General features: G+C 38.9%; 1 protein-coding gene across 1 annotated transcript in view; it reads left to right on the top strand.

The window, feature by feature from the left end:
• Positions 1–17,500, top strand: part of LOC135544007 (FRAS1-related extracellular matrix protein 2-like) — a 229,684-nt gene that overhangs the window by 91,491 nt on the left and 120,693 nt on the right. The window contains exon 4 of the mRNA XM_064971330.1: positions 3,671–3,817. Within this exon, the coding sequence (XP_064827402.1) occupies positions 3,671–3,817 (147 nt within the window). The remainder of the gene's footprint in view (positions 1–3,670; positions 3,818–17,500) is intronic.

The following is a 17,500-nucleotide window of genomic DNA, read 5'->3' as shown; positions in this document are numbered from 1 at the left end:
GTGCATTGAACCCTGTGTAAATCAGTCAATTCTTAACGTAATGACTGAAAACTCAGGATTCTGTAAAAGCATAGCCCAATGAGGATATGAGTTGACTTATAGCTTCCTGTGTCAACCGGAAGTGCCATAATTGGTGTCTCAGGGTCTGTTTGGAAGGGTTAAAAAAATCAGATCTTTCCAAAACTTCATATATGTGATTAGGCAACCCCCATGAACTGTAAATCAGTCATTTTTCCCATAAAATTTCAAAGGAAAACTAAATCAGACACACACACACAGCTTGGAAGTAGGGACCCATTGGGGTGCGTAGAGACAAACACTCCCTGCATTAGTTAACCTTATTGGAACTTTTAAAGAACCGTCAGACCTAGAGTTCCGAAACTTTAGAATCCTGTTCTAGACCTCAGGTCGATAGTGCGTGGTGAGTTACGGCGCTCTAGAAGATTCTCGGACCGAGAAACAGCCTCGAACATTTGCAATGACTTCAATTCATTTTGACCATTACGAAAATGGCGACATTTAGAAATGTCCCAGAGTCACAAGACTAGGTGCATTGTGACCGTCTCGGCCCATAGAGACAGAACCCAACGATTTTTATAGCATGACAAATTGGTGATGGTGAATGCCCAGTTAACCATATTGCAAATGCACAGTGACTTTGCAAGAGTGAGAAACATCACCAAATGGACATTCTGGAATCAACCCTAACGAGCGATGGAGGGGTACCAGAATCACTGCCCAGCCATCCCGAGTTCATCGGGCCAGTCAATTTTGCATTCCTGCATGAATTTTCAGTGACTTTGCAAAAGTGAGAAAACATTTGCAATATGTTTTAACAGTGAGGTACCATCACCAAAAGTGACATTCTGAAATCAACCCAAACGAGCGATGGAGAGGTGCCAGAATCACTGCCCAGCCATCCCGAGTTCATCGGGCCAGTCAATTTGGCATTCCTGCACGATTTTTATAGCATGACAAATTGGTGATGGTGAATGCCCAGTTAACCATATTGCAAATGCACAGTGACTTTGCAAAAGTGAGAAAACATAAACAAATGGACATGATGAAATCAACACCACGAGTGATTGAAAGGAACAACAATCACTGCCCTGCCATCCCGAGTTCATCAGGCCAGTCAATTTAGCATTTCTGCAGGATTTTTGAGCATGTCAAATTTCTTATGACATTTGGCCCCCACAAAGCCTTATGCACAAGTAAAAAAAAATTAAAAAATTATGATAATAAAATATGACTAAAGTATGTTGATACAGTTCTTATACGTGTGTAATTGACACAAAATTCTAAAGAATTTCGAAAAACGGTCCAGAAAGCACTTTTTTAGTGGTGTGTGAAGTTTTTTATGAAATTTTGCAACTTTTGACTTCTTATGAAATCATGTTCCAAATGGAGAAAACATATGCCTAATGCACAAGTAAAAAAAAAAAAATTATGATAATAAAATATGACTAAAGTATGTTGATACAGTTCTTATACGTGTGTAATTGACACAAAATTCTAAAGAATTTCGAAAAACGGTCCAGAAAGCACTTTTTTAGGGGGGTGAAGTTTTTTATGAAATTTTGCAATTATTGACTTTTGACTTCTGACTTCCTATGAAATCATATTGCAGATGGACAAAACACATGCAATAATGCGCAAGTAAAAAAAATAGTAATAATTATGATAATAAAATTGGACAAAGTATATTCATACAGTTCTTACACATGTGTAATTGACAAAAAAAGCGAAAGAATTTCGAAAAACGGTCCAGAAAGCACTTTTTTAAGGGGTGATAAGTTTTTGACAAAAAAATCCATTTTTTCGAAATTTGGCTTTTGGATGTTGACTTGGGGTCCATTTTCAATATGAAAAACCACGGTGGAGCGCACACGCCACCTGTTGGATTTTTGAAGTGTTACAACTGGCAATTGCCATATGGCATTTGAAATACATTTTGCATGAATCAACGCCGATTTGGGTGGTATTGGCCATTGTGTACATGGTTTGTACTATGCCAATGGTTTCCCATTCATTTTTGTCCAATTCAGGGGGGGTATTCCCTTACATAACCTCTGACTCCTCTTGCAAAATGAAACATTCGCCTCAAAACATTTTTACCTGTGTTCAAAATCAAACACTGCTCTCAAATCATAAACAAAGTGATCAAAATGATATACACTCTCAAGCAGTCAGTAGACAATACACCGAAATATAGAAAACACATCGTTCAAAACACACAATTCTCAGGGAGAAGTACATTTTTAATCTAAAAGAATATTCATATTTTTCCATCATTGTCTTTTGAGGAACGAATACATGTTCTATCATAGTAGCTCAAATTTGATCAGAAATTACTACTCTGCTTTGCTCTTTGCAATTTAGTTTTTTGTTCTTCCTCCTCCTTGTACCCCTATTTTTACAGGACTGTACCCTGCATCTCACAAACTTGTCCTTTGTCTCTGTGATACTGTAATTCGTGCATTCTTTAACCTGCAACCAGTCAAACTCTATTGAGCAGTCAGTACTGTTAATAAATGGGAAGCACAATGTTCAGGGCCATACAATTTGTCCATTGTACAGTATACAGCCTACAATGCACTGTACTAATCAAATTTCAAATCAAATCAAATGTATTTTATATAGCCCTTCGTACATCAGCTGATATCTCAAAGTGCTGTACAGAAACCCAGCCTAAAACCCCAAACAGCAAGCAATGCAGCTGTAGAGGCACGGTGGCTAGGAAAAACTCCCTAGAAAGGCCAAAACCTAGGAAGAAACCTAGAGAGGAACCAGGCTATGTGGGGTGGCCAGTCCTCTTCTGGCTGTGCCGGGTGGAGATTATAACAGAACATGGCCAAGATGTTAAAATGTTCATAAATGACCAGCATGGTCGAATAATAATAAGGCAGAACAGTTGAAACTGGAGCAGCAGCACGGCCAGGTGGACTGGGGACAGCAATGAGTCATCATGTCAGGTAGTCCTGGGGCGTGGTCCTAGGGCTCAAGTCCTCAGAGAGAGAGAAAGAAAGAGAGAATTAGAGAGAGCACATGTGGGGTAGCCAGTCCTCTTCTGGCTGTGCCGGGTGGAGATTATAACAGAACATGCCAAGATGTTCAAATGTTCATAAATGACCAGCATGGTCAAATAATAATAAGGCAGAACAGTTGAAACTGGAGCAGCAGCACGGCCAGGTGGACTGGGGACAGCAAGGAGTCATCATGTCAGGTAGTCCTGGGGCATGGTCCTAGGGCTCAGGTCCACCAAGAGAGAGAAAGAAAGAGAGAAAGAGAGAATTAGAGAAAGCATATACTACAGTATCCATTCTCAGACTTTCTCCTTCCCAACTTCAACAACCTGTTTGCTCTCTGAACTGGCTTATATTGGTTGTGTCGCATCATTTGAAACAGGTTAAATACATGTGTTTACCAGTATGGATGACATGTGCATTAGAGTGCAGAATGTGTTTAGAGTTTTGCTGAAAAGTCTAAGTGAGATCTGCAAATGGTGTTTTACCATGTGAAATGGTTTAAGGTTTTGACAACAGACTTAATTAGCTAAATGAGTCCAGGCAACTGAGAACTTTGTTCAGCCAAATGGGTTTTAGTGTTTTAGCAACTGAGAAAGACTGTAACGTGTATTGTAATGCCTATACCTGTGTATTGCGTCCAGGTGGAAACCAGCTGAAGGAGCAGCAGTTTCGTCTGGACTGGTGCTGGATCTCTCTGGACAGAGAGCACTACGTTGTGGACGAGCAGGACACGTTCCTGGACGTGGTCCTCAAACGACGAGGGTATCTGGGAGAAACCTCCTTCATAGGTGAGTGGGGAGTGGGTTTAGTGTAGTGGGGGGCGTGTTTGTTTGTGCGTGTGTCACGGCAGATTTCCTCCTCTTCCTCTGAAGAGGTGAAACAAGGATCGGACCAATTCGCAGCGTGGTAGGTGTCCATGATTTTAATAGGAAAACTCAACATGAACACAACTACAAAACAAGAAACGTGAAAAACCGAAACCAGTCCCGCCGTGTGGCACAAACACGGACACAGGAAACAATCACCCACAAAATACCCAAAGAATATGGCTGCCTAAATATGGTTCCCAATCAGAGACAACGATAGACAGCTGCCTCTAATTGAGAACCAATCTAGGCAACCATAGACATACAATTTACCTAGACAGGAAACAGCCTCATAAACATACAAAACTACCTAGAAAGGACACAGCCCCAAAAACATACAAAACTACCTAGAAAGGAAACAGCCCCATAAACATACAAAACTACCTAGACAGGACAAAACACATAAATCCCCCATGTCACACCCTGACCTAAACCAAATAATAAAGAAAACAAAGATAACTAAGGCCAGGGCGTGACAGCGTGTGTGTGTGTGGGGGGGGGGGGGGTTGCGGGAGAAGAGTAGGCAAAGAAATTATGGACAGGGTGAAGGAAAAATATCACTCCCTCCATATAGACAGTACCAGTGGGAACTTCTTCAAGATTGTTGGTTAAAGCATTCCAGGTGACTACCTCATGAAGCTGGTTGAGAGAATGCCAAGATTGTGCAAAGCTGTCATCAAGGCAGAGGGTGACAACTTTGAAGAATCTTAAATATATATATATAAAATATCTTGATTTGTTTAACACTTTTTTGGGTACTATATTATCCAATATGTGTTATTTCATGGTTTTGATGTCTTCTCTATTATTAGTTAAAGAAAGGTTTAATTAAAACATTACAACATTTTTTTTAAAGTCTACAATGTAGAAAATAGTAAAAACTAACAAAAACCCTGGAATGAGTATGTCCACACTTTTGACTGGTTCTGTATGTTGACAGTGAAGCACTTGTTTTTTCTTTGGTTCTATACTCCAGAATTGTTGATTTAAGGGGTGATAAGTTTTTGACAAAAAATTCATTTTTTCAAAATTTGGCTTTTGTATGTTGACTTGGGGTCCATTTCCAATATGAAAAACCACGGTGGAGCGCACACGCCACCTGTTGGATTTTTGAAGTGTTACAACTGGCAATTGCCATATGGCATTTGCAATACATTTTGCATGAATCAACGCCGAATTGGGTGGTATTGGACACCGTGTATATGGTTTGTCCTAAGCCAATGTTTTCCCATTCATTTTTGTCCATTTCAGGGGGGTATTCCCTTACATACATATCTGATTCACTGTTTATAAATCAAAGTACTTTATCTATCTAGTCCCACCTATGCAAAGAAGGCATAAATATTTGGACAAATTCAATAGTCTATCAAAGTCGTCCAACGTTTAGTATTTGATCCCATATTGACTCAATGACTCACAATGGCTTGTGAGTTTACAAACATGTTGCTTTTGGCTTCTTGGTTTATGTTTTGGCCAATAATACGTTTAGGTTTTTTTCCTAAGGGAGTCGATAAGAAAAATCATGAATGGTTCATGAATAATCATGAATGGTTCATGAATAATCATGAATGAATCATGAATAATCGTGAATGAGAACGTTTCAGAGGCCACAACAAAACATGCCAACCTCTCACCATTACAGATAACAGAGAAGGTTAGCATTTTTTTTATGGGGTATGATATTTGTAACCAGCTCACTCATCACCATTCTTGATTCATTTCATTGTTATCCATAATCATGGTAGCATCCACATTTAATTAAAAAGAATGTAACCTTTATTTAACTGGGCAAGTCAGTTAAGAACGGCCTACAGGAATGTAGAAGTGTTGAGAAACATATTCTATTCTTACTGTATGTGTGTTTTCTCCGAGGTTCTTACTGTGGAGTGGGTATCTCTAGGGCATACATGAAAGCCTGCTCCCTGACTCCCCATCTCTCAGCGGATTGAGTGTGATGTGAACACCTGGTTATCTTCGATCCAACACACCCACACACAAACACAGCCCAGAGACCTCGGGCTCAGACTCAGTCCAGGCCATCAACACTGACAGACAGACAGACAGACAAAGAGACAGAGAGGCAGAGAGACAGATACAGAGACAGAGAGACAGAGAGAGAGAGAGACAGACAGAGAGACAGAGAGACAGAGAGAGAGAGAGAGTGAGAGAGAGTGTGAGAGAGAGAGAGATAGACAGAGAGAGAGAGAGACAGAGAGAGACAGACAGAGAGAGAGAGAGAGAGAGAGAGAGACAGACAGACAGACAGACAGACAGACAGACAGACAGACAGACTAAATCATTATAGTCTATAAATTGTGAATAATATAAATGAAAAATACCTTTTTAGGTTCATTAGTCTACAGTGCCTTTTTAAAATTCATTTTTAGAAACATGAGTTTGGCCAGAGTCTGTGGCTTCAGGCTCATGTGATGGTGCCTGGAGAGCAGGTCAGCAACAGAGAAAACCCTCTCAGCGCTGACAGAGCCACTGGGGATGCTAAACACCCTTCGGGCCCGGCTGGGCAGAGATGCAGAGTGGTTTTTTTAGTTGTTTTTTCATATGTAGGCCTAAAGGATTTTATTTAAAATAACCCGATCTGAACAGAAAGCTCCTTGAAAGAGGGAATATGCCAGGCCTATTGGGACAAAGGCAATGGTGTCCTTTTGTATAGATAATAGAACAGCAAATGAAGGAAAGTTTTAAGAGATCAGAGTTTTAGTTTATAAATACTTTGCTACAATGACACACTTAGCTAGCTACCCAGCTCGTTCCTTTCTGTTAGCATGTACTGTAGTAAGTACATCACACTGCTTTTCAGATTCCACAATGATTCTTTAGTTGTGGACATCACCACACTCCCTCTCTTCCTCTTGGTCCTCCTCTTTTCTAAGTCACCTTGATTTACCACCTGTGTGTTTTATCAGCTTCTTTATGAAAACATTTAGTCAACTCCATGACAGTAGATAAAAGAAGGGGATAAAGCAGCACTCAAGTCACCTGCTCGGCATGCTGGGTAGGCACACATTGGGCTTGTGAATAGAGCACTACTGGCGGGAGAGAACTACCTGTGTCCAGGTGTGTTAATGACAGGTATTATAGTGTTATTTACCTGTGTCCAGGTGTCTTAATGACAGGTATTATAGTGTTATTTACCTGTGTCCAGGTGTGTTAATGACAGGTATTATAGTGTTATTTACCTGTGTCCAGGTGTCTTAATGACAGGTATTATAGTGTTATTTACCTGTGTCCTGGTGTCTTAATGACAGGTATTATAGTGTTATTTACCTGTGTCCTGGTGTCTTAATGACAGGTATTATAGTGTTATTTACCTGTGTCCTGGTGTCTTAATGACAGGTATTATAGTGTTATTTACCTGTGTCCAGGTGTCTTAATGACAGGTATTATAGTGTTATTTACCTGTGTCCAGGTGTCTTAATGACAGGTATTATAGTGTTATTTACCTGTGTCCAGGTGTCTTAATGACAGGTATTATAGTGTTATTTACCTGTGTCCTGATGTCTTAATGACAGGTATTATAGTGTTATTTACCTGTGTCCAGGTGTCTTAATGACAGGTATTATAGTGTTATTTACCTGTGTCCAGGTGTCTTAATGACAGGTATTATAGTGTTATTTACCTGTGTCCAGGTGTCTTAATGACAGGTATTATAGTGTTATTTACCTGTGTCCAGGTGTCTTAATGACAGGTATTATAGTGTTATTTACCTGTGTCCATGTGTCTTAATGACAGGTATTATAGTGTTATTTACCTGTGTCCAGGTGTCTTAATGACAGGTATTATAGTGTTATTTACCTGTGTCCAGGTGTCTTAATGACAGGTATTATAGTGTTATTTACCTGTGTCCAGGTGTCTTAATGACAGGTATTATAGTGTTATTTACCTGTGTCCAGGTGTCTTAATGACAGGTATTATAGTGTTATTTACCTGTGTCCAGGTGTCTTAATGACAGGTATTATAGTGTTATTTACCTGTGTCCAGGTGTCTTAATGACAGGTATTATAGTGTTATTTACCTGTGTCCAGGTGTCTTAATGACAGGTATTATAGTGTTATTTACCTGTGTCCAGGTGTCTTAATGACAGGTATTATAGTGTTATTTACCTGTGTCCAGGTGTCTTAATGACAGGTATTATAGTGTTATTTACCTGTGTCCAGGTGTCTTAATGACAGGTATTATAGTGTTATTTACCTGTGTCCAGGTGTCTTAATGACAGGTATTATAGTGTTATTTACCTGTGTCCAGGTGTCTTAATGACAGGTATTATAGTGTTATTTACCTGTGTCCAGGTGGTGTCTTAATGACAGGTATTATAGTGTTATTTACCTGTGTCCAGGTGTCTTAATGACAGGTATTATAGTGTTATTTACCTGTGTCCAGGTGTCTTAATGACAGGTATTATAGTGTTATTTACCTGTGTCCAGGTGTCTTAATGACAGGTATTATAGTGTTATTTACCTGTGTCCAGGTGTCTTAATGACAGGTATTATAGTGTTATTTACCTGTGTCCAGGTGTCTTAATGACAGGTATTATAGTGTTATTTACCTGTGTCCAGGTGTCTTAATGACAGGTATTATAGTGTTATTTACCTGTGTCCAGGTGTCTTAATGACAGGTATTATAGTGTTATTTACCTGTGTCCAGGTGTCTTAATGACAGGTATTATAGTGTTATTTACCTGTGTCCAGGTGTCTTAATGACAGGTATTATAGTGTTATTTACCTGTGTCCAGGTGTCTTAATGACAGGTATTATAGTGTTATTTACCTGTGTCCAGGTGTCTTAATGACAGGTATTATAGTGTTATTTACCTGTGTCCAGGTGTCTTAATGACAGGTATTATAGTGTTATTTACCTGTGTCCAGGTGTCTTAATGACAGGTATTATAGTGTTATTTACCTGTGTCCAGGTGTCTTAATGACAGGTATTATAGTGTTATTTACCTGTGTCCAGGTGTCTTAATGACAGGTATTATAGTGTTATTTACCTGTGTCCAGGTGTCTTAATGACAGGTATTATAGTGTTATTTACCTGTGTCCAGGTGTCTTAATGACAGGTATTATAGTGTTATTTACCTGTGTCCAGGTGTCTTAATGACAGGTATTATAGTGTTATTTACCTGTGTCCAGGTGTCTTAATGACAGGTATTATAGTGTTATTTACCTGTGTCCAGGTGACAGGTATTATAGTGTTAATGACTTAATGGGTATTATAGTGTTATTTACCTGTGTCCAGGTGTCTTAATGACAGGTATTATAGTGTTATTTACCTGTGTCCAGGTGTCTTAATGACAGGTATTATAGTGTTATTTACCTGTGTCCAGGTGTCTTAATGACAGGTATTATAGTGTTATTTACCTGTGTCCAGGTGTCTTAATGACAGGTATTATAGTGTTATTTACCTGTGTCCAGGTGTCTTAATGACAGGTATTATAGTGTTATTTACCTGTGTCCAGGTGTCTTAATGACAGGTATTATAGTGTTATTTACCTGTGTCCAGGTGTCTTAATGACAGGTATTATAGTGTTATTTACCTGTGTCCAGGTGTCTTAATGACAGGTATTATAGTGTTATTTACCTGTGTCCAGGTGTCTTAATGACAGGTATTATAGTGTTATTTACCTGTGTCCAGGTGTCTTAATGACAGGTATTATAGTGTTATTTACCTGTGTCCAGGTGTCTTAATGACAGGTATTATAGTGTTATTTACCTGTGTCCAGGTGTCTTAATGACAGGTATTATAGTGTTATTTACCTGTGTCCAGGTGTCTTAATGACAGGTATTATAGTGTTATTTACCTGTGTCCAGGTGTCTTAATGACAGGTATTATAGTGTTATTTACCTGTGTCCAGGTGTCTTAATGACAGGTATTATAGTGTTATTTACCTGTGTCCAGGTGTCTTAATGACAGGTATTATAGTGTTATTTACCTGTGTCCAGGTGTCTTAATGACAGGTATTATAGTGTTATTTACCTGTGTCCAGGTGTCTTAATGACAGGTATTATAGTGTTATTTACCTGTGTCCAGGTGTCTTAATGACAGGTATTATAGTGTTATTTACCTGTGTCCAGGTGTCTTAATGACAGGTATTATAGTGTTATTTACCTGTGTCCAGGTGTCTTAATGACAGTGTCTTAATGACAGGTATTATAGTGTTATTTACCTGTGTCCAGGTGTCTTAATGACAGGTATTATAGTGTTATTTACCTGTGTCCAGGTGTCTTAATGACAGGTATTATAGTGTTATTTACCTGTGTCCAGGTGTCTTAATGACAGGTATTATAGTGTTATTTACCTGTGTCCAGGTGTCTTAATGACAGGTATTATAGTGTTATTTACCTGTGTCCAGGTGTCTTAATGACAGGTATTATAGTGTTATTTACCTGTGTCCAGGTGTCTTAATGACAGGTATTATAGTGTTATTTACCTGTGTCCAGGTGTCTTAATGACAGGTATTATAGTGTTATTTACCTGTGTCCAGGTGTCTTAATGACAGGTATTATAGTGTTATTTACCTGTGTCCAGGTGTCTTAATGACAGGTATTATAGTGTTATTTACCTGTGTCCAGGTGTCTTAATGACAGGTATTATAGTGTTATTTACCTGTGTCCAGGTGTCTTAATGACAGGTATTATAGTGTTATTTACCTGTGTCCAGGTGTCTTAATGACAGGTATTATAGTGTTATTTACCTGTGTCCAGGTGTCTTAATGACAGGTATTATAGTGTTATTTACCTGTGTCCAGGTGTCTTAATGACAGGTATTATAGTGTTATTTACCTGTGTCCAGGTGTCTTAATGACAGGTATTATAGTGTTATTTACCTGTGTCCAGGTGTCTTAATGACAGGTATTATAGTGTTATTTACCTGTGTCCAGGTGTCTTAATGACAGGTCCAGGTTAATAGTGTTATTTACCTGTGTCCAGGTGTCTTAATGACAGGTATTATAGTGTTATTTACCTGTGTCCAGGTGTCTTAATGACAGGTATTATAGTGTTATTTACCTGTGTCCAGGTGTCTTAATGACAGGTATTATAGTGTTATTTACCTGTGTCCAGGTGTCTTAATGACAGGTATTATAGTGTTATTTACCTGTGTCCAGGTGTCTTAATGACAGGTATTATAGTGTTATTTACCTGTGTCCAGGTGTCTTAATGACAGGTATTATAGTGTTATTTACCTGTGTCCAGGTGTCTTAATGACAGGTATTATAGTGTTATTTACCTGTGTCCAGGTGTCTTAATGACAGGTATTATAGTGTTATTTACCTGTGTCCAGGTGTCTTAATGACAGGTATTATAGTGTTATTTACCTGTGTCCAGGTGTCTTAATGACAGGTATTATAGTGTTATTTACCTGTGTCCAGGTGTCTTAATGACAGGTATTATAGTGTTATTTACCTGTGTCCAGGTGTCTTAATGACAGGTATTATAGTGTTATTTACCTGTGTCCAGGTGTCTTAATGACAGGTATTATAGTGTTATTTACCTGTGTCCAGGTGTCTTAATGACAGGTATTATAGTGTTATTTACCTGTGTCCAGGTGTCTTAATGACAGGTATTATAGTGTTATTTACCTGTGTCCAGGTGTCTTAATGACAGGTATTATAGTGTTATTTACCTGTGTCCAGGTGTCTTAATGACAGGTATTATAGTGTTATTTACCTGTGTCCAGGTGTCTTAATGACAGGTATTATAGTGTTATTTACCTGTGTCCAGGTGTCTTAATGACAGGTATTATAGTGTTATTTACCTGTGTCCAGGTGTCTTAATGACAGGTATTATAGTGTTATTTACCTGTGTCCAGGTGTCTTAATGACAGGTATTATAGTGTTATTTACCTGTGTCCAGGTGTCTTAATGACAGGTATTATAGTGTTATTTACCTGTGTCCAGGTGTCTTAATGACAGGTATTATAGTGTTATTTACCTGTGTCCAGGTGTCTTAATGACAGGTATTATAGTGTTATTTACCTGTGTCCAGGTGTCTTAATGACAGGTATTATAGTGTTATTTACCTGTGTCCAGGTGTCTTAATGACAGGTATTATAGTGTTATTTACCTGTGTCCAGGTGTCTTAATGACAGGTATTATAGTGTTATTTACCTGTGTCCAGGTGTCTTAATGACAGGTATTATAGTGTTATTTACCTGTGTCCAGGTGTCTTAATGACAGGTATTATAGTGTTATTTACCTGTGTCCAGGTGTCTTAATGACAGGTATTATAGTGTTATTTACCTGTGTCCAGGTGTCTTAATGACAGGTATTATAGTGTTATTTACCTGTGTCCAGGTGTCTTAATGACAGGTATTATAGTGTTATTTACCTGTGTCCAGGTGTCTTAATGACAGGTATTATAGTGTTATTTACCTGTGTCCAGGTGTCTTAATGACAGGTATTATAGTGTTATTTACCTGTGTCCAGGTGTCTTAATGACAGGTATTATAGTGTTATTTACCTGTGTCCAGGTGTCTTAATGACAGGTATTATAGTGTTATTTACCTGTGTCCAGGTGTCTTAATGACAGGTATTATAGTGTTATTTACCTGTGTCCAGGTGTCTTAATGACAGGTATTATGTTACCTGTGTCCAGGTGTCTTAATGACAGGTATTATAGTGTTATTTACCTGTGTCCAGGTGTCTTAATGACAGGTATTATAGTGTTATTTACCTGTGTCCAGGTGTCTTAATGACAGGTATTATAGTGTTATTTACCTGTGTCCACCTATTATAGTGTCCAGGTGTCTTAATGACAGGTATTATAGTGTTATTTACCTGTGTCCAGGTGTCTTAATGACAGGTATTATAGTGTTATTTACCTGTGTCCAGGTGTCTTAATGACAGGTATTATAGTGTTATTTACCTGTGTCCAGGTGTCTTAATGACAGGTATTATAGTGTTATTTACCTGTGTCCAGGTGTCTTAATGACAGGTATTATAGTGTTATTTACCTGTGTCCAGGTGTCTTAATGACAGGTATTATAGTGTTATTTACCTGTGTCCAGGTGTCTTAATGACAGGTATTATAGTGTTATTTACCTGTGTCCAGGTGTCTTAATGACAGGTATTATAGTGTTATTTACCTGTGTCCAGGTGTCTTAATGACAGGTATTATAGTGTTATTTACCTGTGTCCAGGTGTCTTAATGACAGGTATTATAGTGTTATTTACCTGTGTCCAGGTGTCTTAATGACAGGTATTATAGTGTTATTTACCTGTGTCCAGGTGTCTTAATGACAGGTATTATAGTGTTATTTACCTGTGTCCAGGTGTCTTAATGACAGGTATTATAGTGTTATTTACCTGTGTCCAGGTGTCTTAATGACAGGTATTATAGTGTTATTTACCTGTGTCCAGGTGTCTTAATGACAGGTATTATAGTGTTATTTACCTGTGTCCAGGTGTCTTAATGACAGGTATTATAGTGTTATTTACCTGTGTCCAGGTGTCTTAATGACAGGTATTATAGTGTTATTTACCTGTGTCCAGGTGTCTTAATGACAGGTATTATAGTGTTATTTACCTGTGTCCAGGTGTCTTAATGACAGGTATTATAGTGTTATTTACCTGTGTCCAGGTGTCTTAATGACAGGTATTATAGTGTTATTTACCTGTGTCCAGGTGTCTTAATGACAGGTATTATAGTGTTATTTACCTGTGTCCAGGTGTCTTAATGACAGGTATTATAGTGTTATTTACCTGTGTCCAGGTGTCTTAATGACAGGTATTATAGTGTTATTTACCTGTGTCCAGGTGTCTTAATGACAGGTATTATAGTGTTATTTACCTGTGTCCAGGTGTCTTAATGACAGGTATTATAGTGTTATTTACCTGTGTCCAGGTGTCTTAATGACAGGTATTATAGTGTTATTTACCTGTGTCCAGGTGTCTTAATGACAGGTATTATAGTGTTATTTACCTGTGTCCAGGTGTCTTAATGACAGGTATTATAGTGTTATTTACCTGTGTCCAGGTGTCTTAATGACAGGTATTATAGTGTTATTTACCTGTGTCCAGGTGTCTTAATGACAGGTATTATAGTGTTATTTACCTGTGTCCAGGTGTCTTAATGACAGGTATTATAGTGTTATTTACCTGTGTCCAGGTGTCTTAATGACAGGTATTATAGTGTTATTTACCTGTGTCCAGGTGTCTTAATGACAGGTATTATAGTGTTATTTACCTGTGTCCAGGTGTCTTAATGACAGGTATTATAGTGTTATTTACCTGTGTCCAGGTGTCTTAATGACAGGTATTATAGTGTTATTTACCTGTGTCCAGGTGTCTTAATGACAGGTATTATAGTGTTATTTACCTGTGTCCAGGTGTCTTAATGACAGGTATTATAGTGTTATTTACCTGTGTCCAGGTGTCTTAATGACAGGTATTATAGTGTTATTTACCTGTGTCCAGGTGTCTTAATGACAGGTATTATAGTGTTATTTACCTGTGTCCAGGTGTCTTAATGACAGGTATTATAGTGTTATTTACCTGTGTCCAGGTGTCTTAATGACAGGTATTATAGTGTTATTTACCTGTGTCCAGGTGTCTTAATGACAGGTATTATAGTGTTATTTACCTGTGTCCAGGTGTTTTAATGACAGGTATTATAGTGTTATTTACCTGAAACAACTGATTTCAACAACAAACTAGGTTGGTGCTGGTATGTTAAAGGAGAGGTTAGAGGCAGCAACTGGTTTCAACAACAAACTAGGTTGGTGCTGGTATGTCAAAGGAGATGTCAGAGGCAGCAACTGGTTTCAACAACATGGTATGATGAACTCATCTGATAAATAAAAAACACAGGAACATTTTTACAAGAATTCAGACATTTTTCCATTTGTGAGTTTTATTTTTAGAATCAAAAATATGTACACATAGGAATCGTTTTCTTATTTTATTTTCAGAACCATTGCCAAATACTTATATCACATTTTGTGTCCGTGATGGGTTCATATTCCCGAAGGAGCCTGTCATAAAATTGGATCTAGTAGCCCAACCTGGTCTCAGAGCATTTCATATTATTCTGTACGTAAATCCGAGACACCCTATTAGTATGACATGTTACGTTTCTTATGGTATGTATTAATTTGTGGATGTCCATCACCCATTTCGTATGGTAAGTTTCGATTTACAATTTGTATTATATGTTACGAATTTGCAAACCATACAATAAGTTATGAATTAGAAAAACGTACAATATGTTACACATTTTCAAAACATATGATATGTTAACGAATTCTAGCTAGGTGGCTAACGTTAGGGGTTAAGTTAAAGGGTTAAGGTTATGGGAAGCGTTAGCTAACATGCTAAGTAGTTGAACAGTTGCTAATTAATAAAAATTCTGAAGATGACCGTGATGAGTTTCAAACTGGCATCCTTTGGGTTGTTAGTAGTTTGCATTGTACGCCAACCCATCAAGCCATACCAATCAACTTCCTTCCTTTGGTTTTTACTTTAAGTAACCATCTGTCTAATGTAACCACACCAAACGTAACACACTGGGGAGTGTCTCGGATTTACGTACAGTATAATACAAAATGCTCTGAGACCAGGGTGAGTAGCCTATTAAATAGATATAGGCTATATGTATTCCATGTTTTGAAATCCCATAGGTGTGCGTGGTTTATAACGCAGGCCTACAGTCAACCTTCTACATTGAAGTAGACCTATGTGTGTTACTGCAGGTACTGTTATTGTATTTTTTTTAATAGACCGTCCTAGAAAATGTTTCAGATTTGGTGGGCAGTCAATCATAGTTAGGTTGGGGGGGGTTGATGCAAAACATTGTTGATTTCCAATGTTCTGCTGACAGATCCGCGATCATCTTCCATTGTTTTCTTGTTCAGAAATGTACAATCCTTTACCAGATACAGCATAAATTACTGCTAAAGTTTAAAATATTCTGCCAACACAGTAAATATATTGTTTATAGTTCATGTACAATATTTGACCGTATGAGTAGGCTACAGTATTGCTGTGCGATTAGGAGCGCAACATCATTGTCTATTTAATCGCAGAGCCTATACCAAGGCAGGACATGGAAACCCAATAATCTATTGATGAAAATCAATCAGTATTTTGTATAGAAGTGTGTGCTCTAGCATTTAGCCTAGTTTTAATATGTTTCACGGCACAAGCACTCGGCGTTTTCGGTTTGAAAGTAACTGTAAAATATCTCAACATTCCGTCCGCACCTCCAAGGCAATGTGATCACGTTCGCCACTGCTCTTTCTTTTAGCCGTGGCACAATTCCAATAGTTCCAAATTACACTGCAAAATAAAGGGTGTTATTGTCACCGTAAAAGGTGAATGGAGGGTGTTTTGGAGGCAGAGTTTCAATGACAGGTCTGCATTATAACGGGGAAAAATGAGTATGTTTGGTATGAGCCAAGTTCAGGCTTTTCCGAAATGGCACAAAGCAGAAATGTAGTGTAACATGTACACAACGGTTTTAATGAGGCCCCTTTGACATAACATCCTCACATCAACACACCTGGACACCTGGACACCTGGACACAGGCAGTTTGACATAACATACCTGTCTAGTTCTAAGCTGCTAACCTCTGTGATCACTAGTGGTCGTCCTCAGTTTATTACCACTCACAGTGCACCTGTCTTCCCTGCCCTAGCACCTGTCTTCCCTGCCCTAGCACCTGTCTATAACTGATTTCCCTGTCTTAGCACCTTGTCTATACCTGATTTCCCTGCCCTAGCACCTGTCTTCCCTGCCCTAGCACCTTGTCTACACCTGATTTCCCTGCCCTAGCACCTTGTCTATACCTGATTTCCCTGCCCTAGCACCTGTCTACACCTGATTTCCCTGCCCTAGCACCTGTCTATAACTGATTTCCCTGTCTTAGCACCTTGTCTATACCTGATTTCCCTGCCCTAGCACCTGTCTTCCCTGCCCTAGCACCTGTCTATAACTGATTTCCCTGTCTTAGCACCTTGTCTATACCTGATTTCCCTGCCCTAGCACCTGTCTTCCCTGCCCTAGCACCTTGTCTACACCTCATTTCCCTGCCCTAGCACCTTGTCTATACCTGATTTCCCTGCCCTAGCACCTGTCTACACCTGATTTCCCTGCCCTAGCACCTGTCTATACCTGATTTCCCTGTCTTAGCACCTGTCTATACCTGATTTCCCTGCCCTAGCACCTGTCTATACCTGATTTCCCTGTCTTAGCACCTGTCTATACCTGATTTCCCTGTCTTAGCACCTGTCTACACCTGATTTCCCTGCCCTAGCACCTTGTCTATACCTGATTTCCCTGCCCTAGCACCTGTCTATACCTGATTTCCCTGTCTTAGCACCTGTCTATACCTGATTTCCCTGTCTTAGCACCTGTCTACACCTGATTTCCCTGCCCTAGCACCTGTCTATACCTGATTTCCCTGTCTTAGCACCTGTCTACACCTGATTTCCCTGTCTTAGCACCTGTCTATACCTGATTTCCCTGCCCTAGCACCTGTCTATACCTGATTTCCCTGTCTTAGCACCTGTCTACACCTGATTTCCCTGTCTTAGCACCTGTCTATACCTGATTTCCCTGTCTTAGCACCTGTCTATACCTGATTTCCCTGCCCT

This window comes from Oncorhynchus masou, chromosome 8 (assembly GCF_036934945.1).
Source record: "Oncorhynchus masou masou isolate Uvic2021 chromosome 8, UVic_Omas_1.1, whole genome shotgun sequence".
Taxonomy (NCBI): Eukaryota; Metazoa; Chordata; class Actinopteri; order Salmoniformes; family Salmonidae; genus Oncorhynchus; species Oncorhynchus masou.
This window is presented reverse-complemented; position numbering and strand designations above follow the sequence as displayed.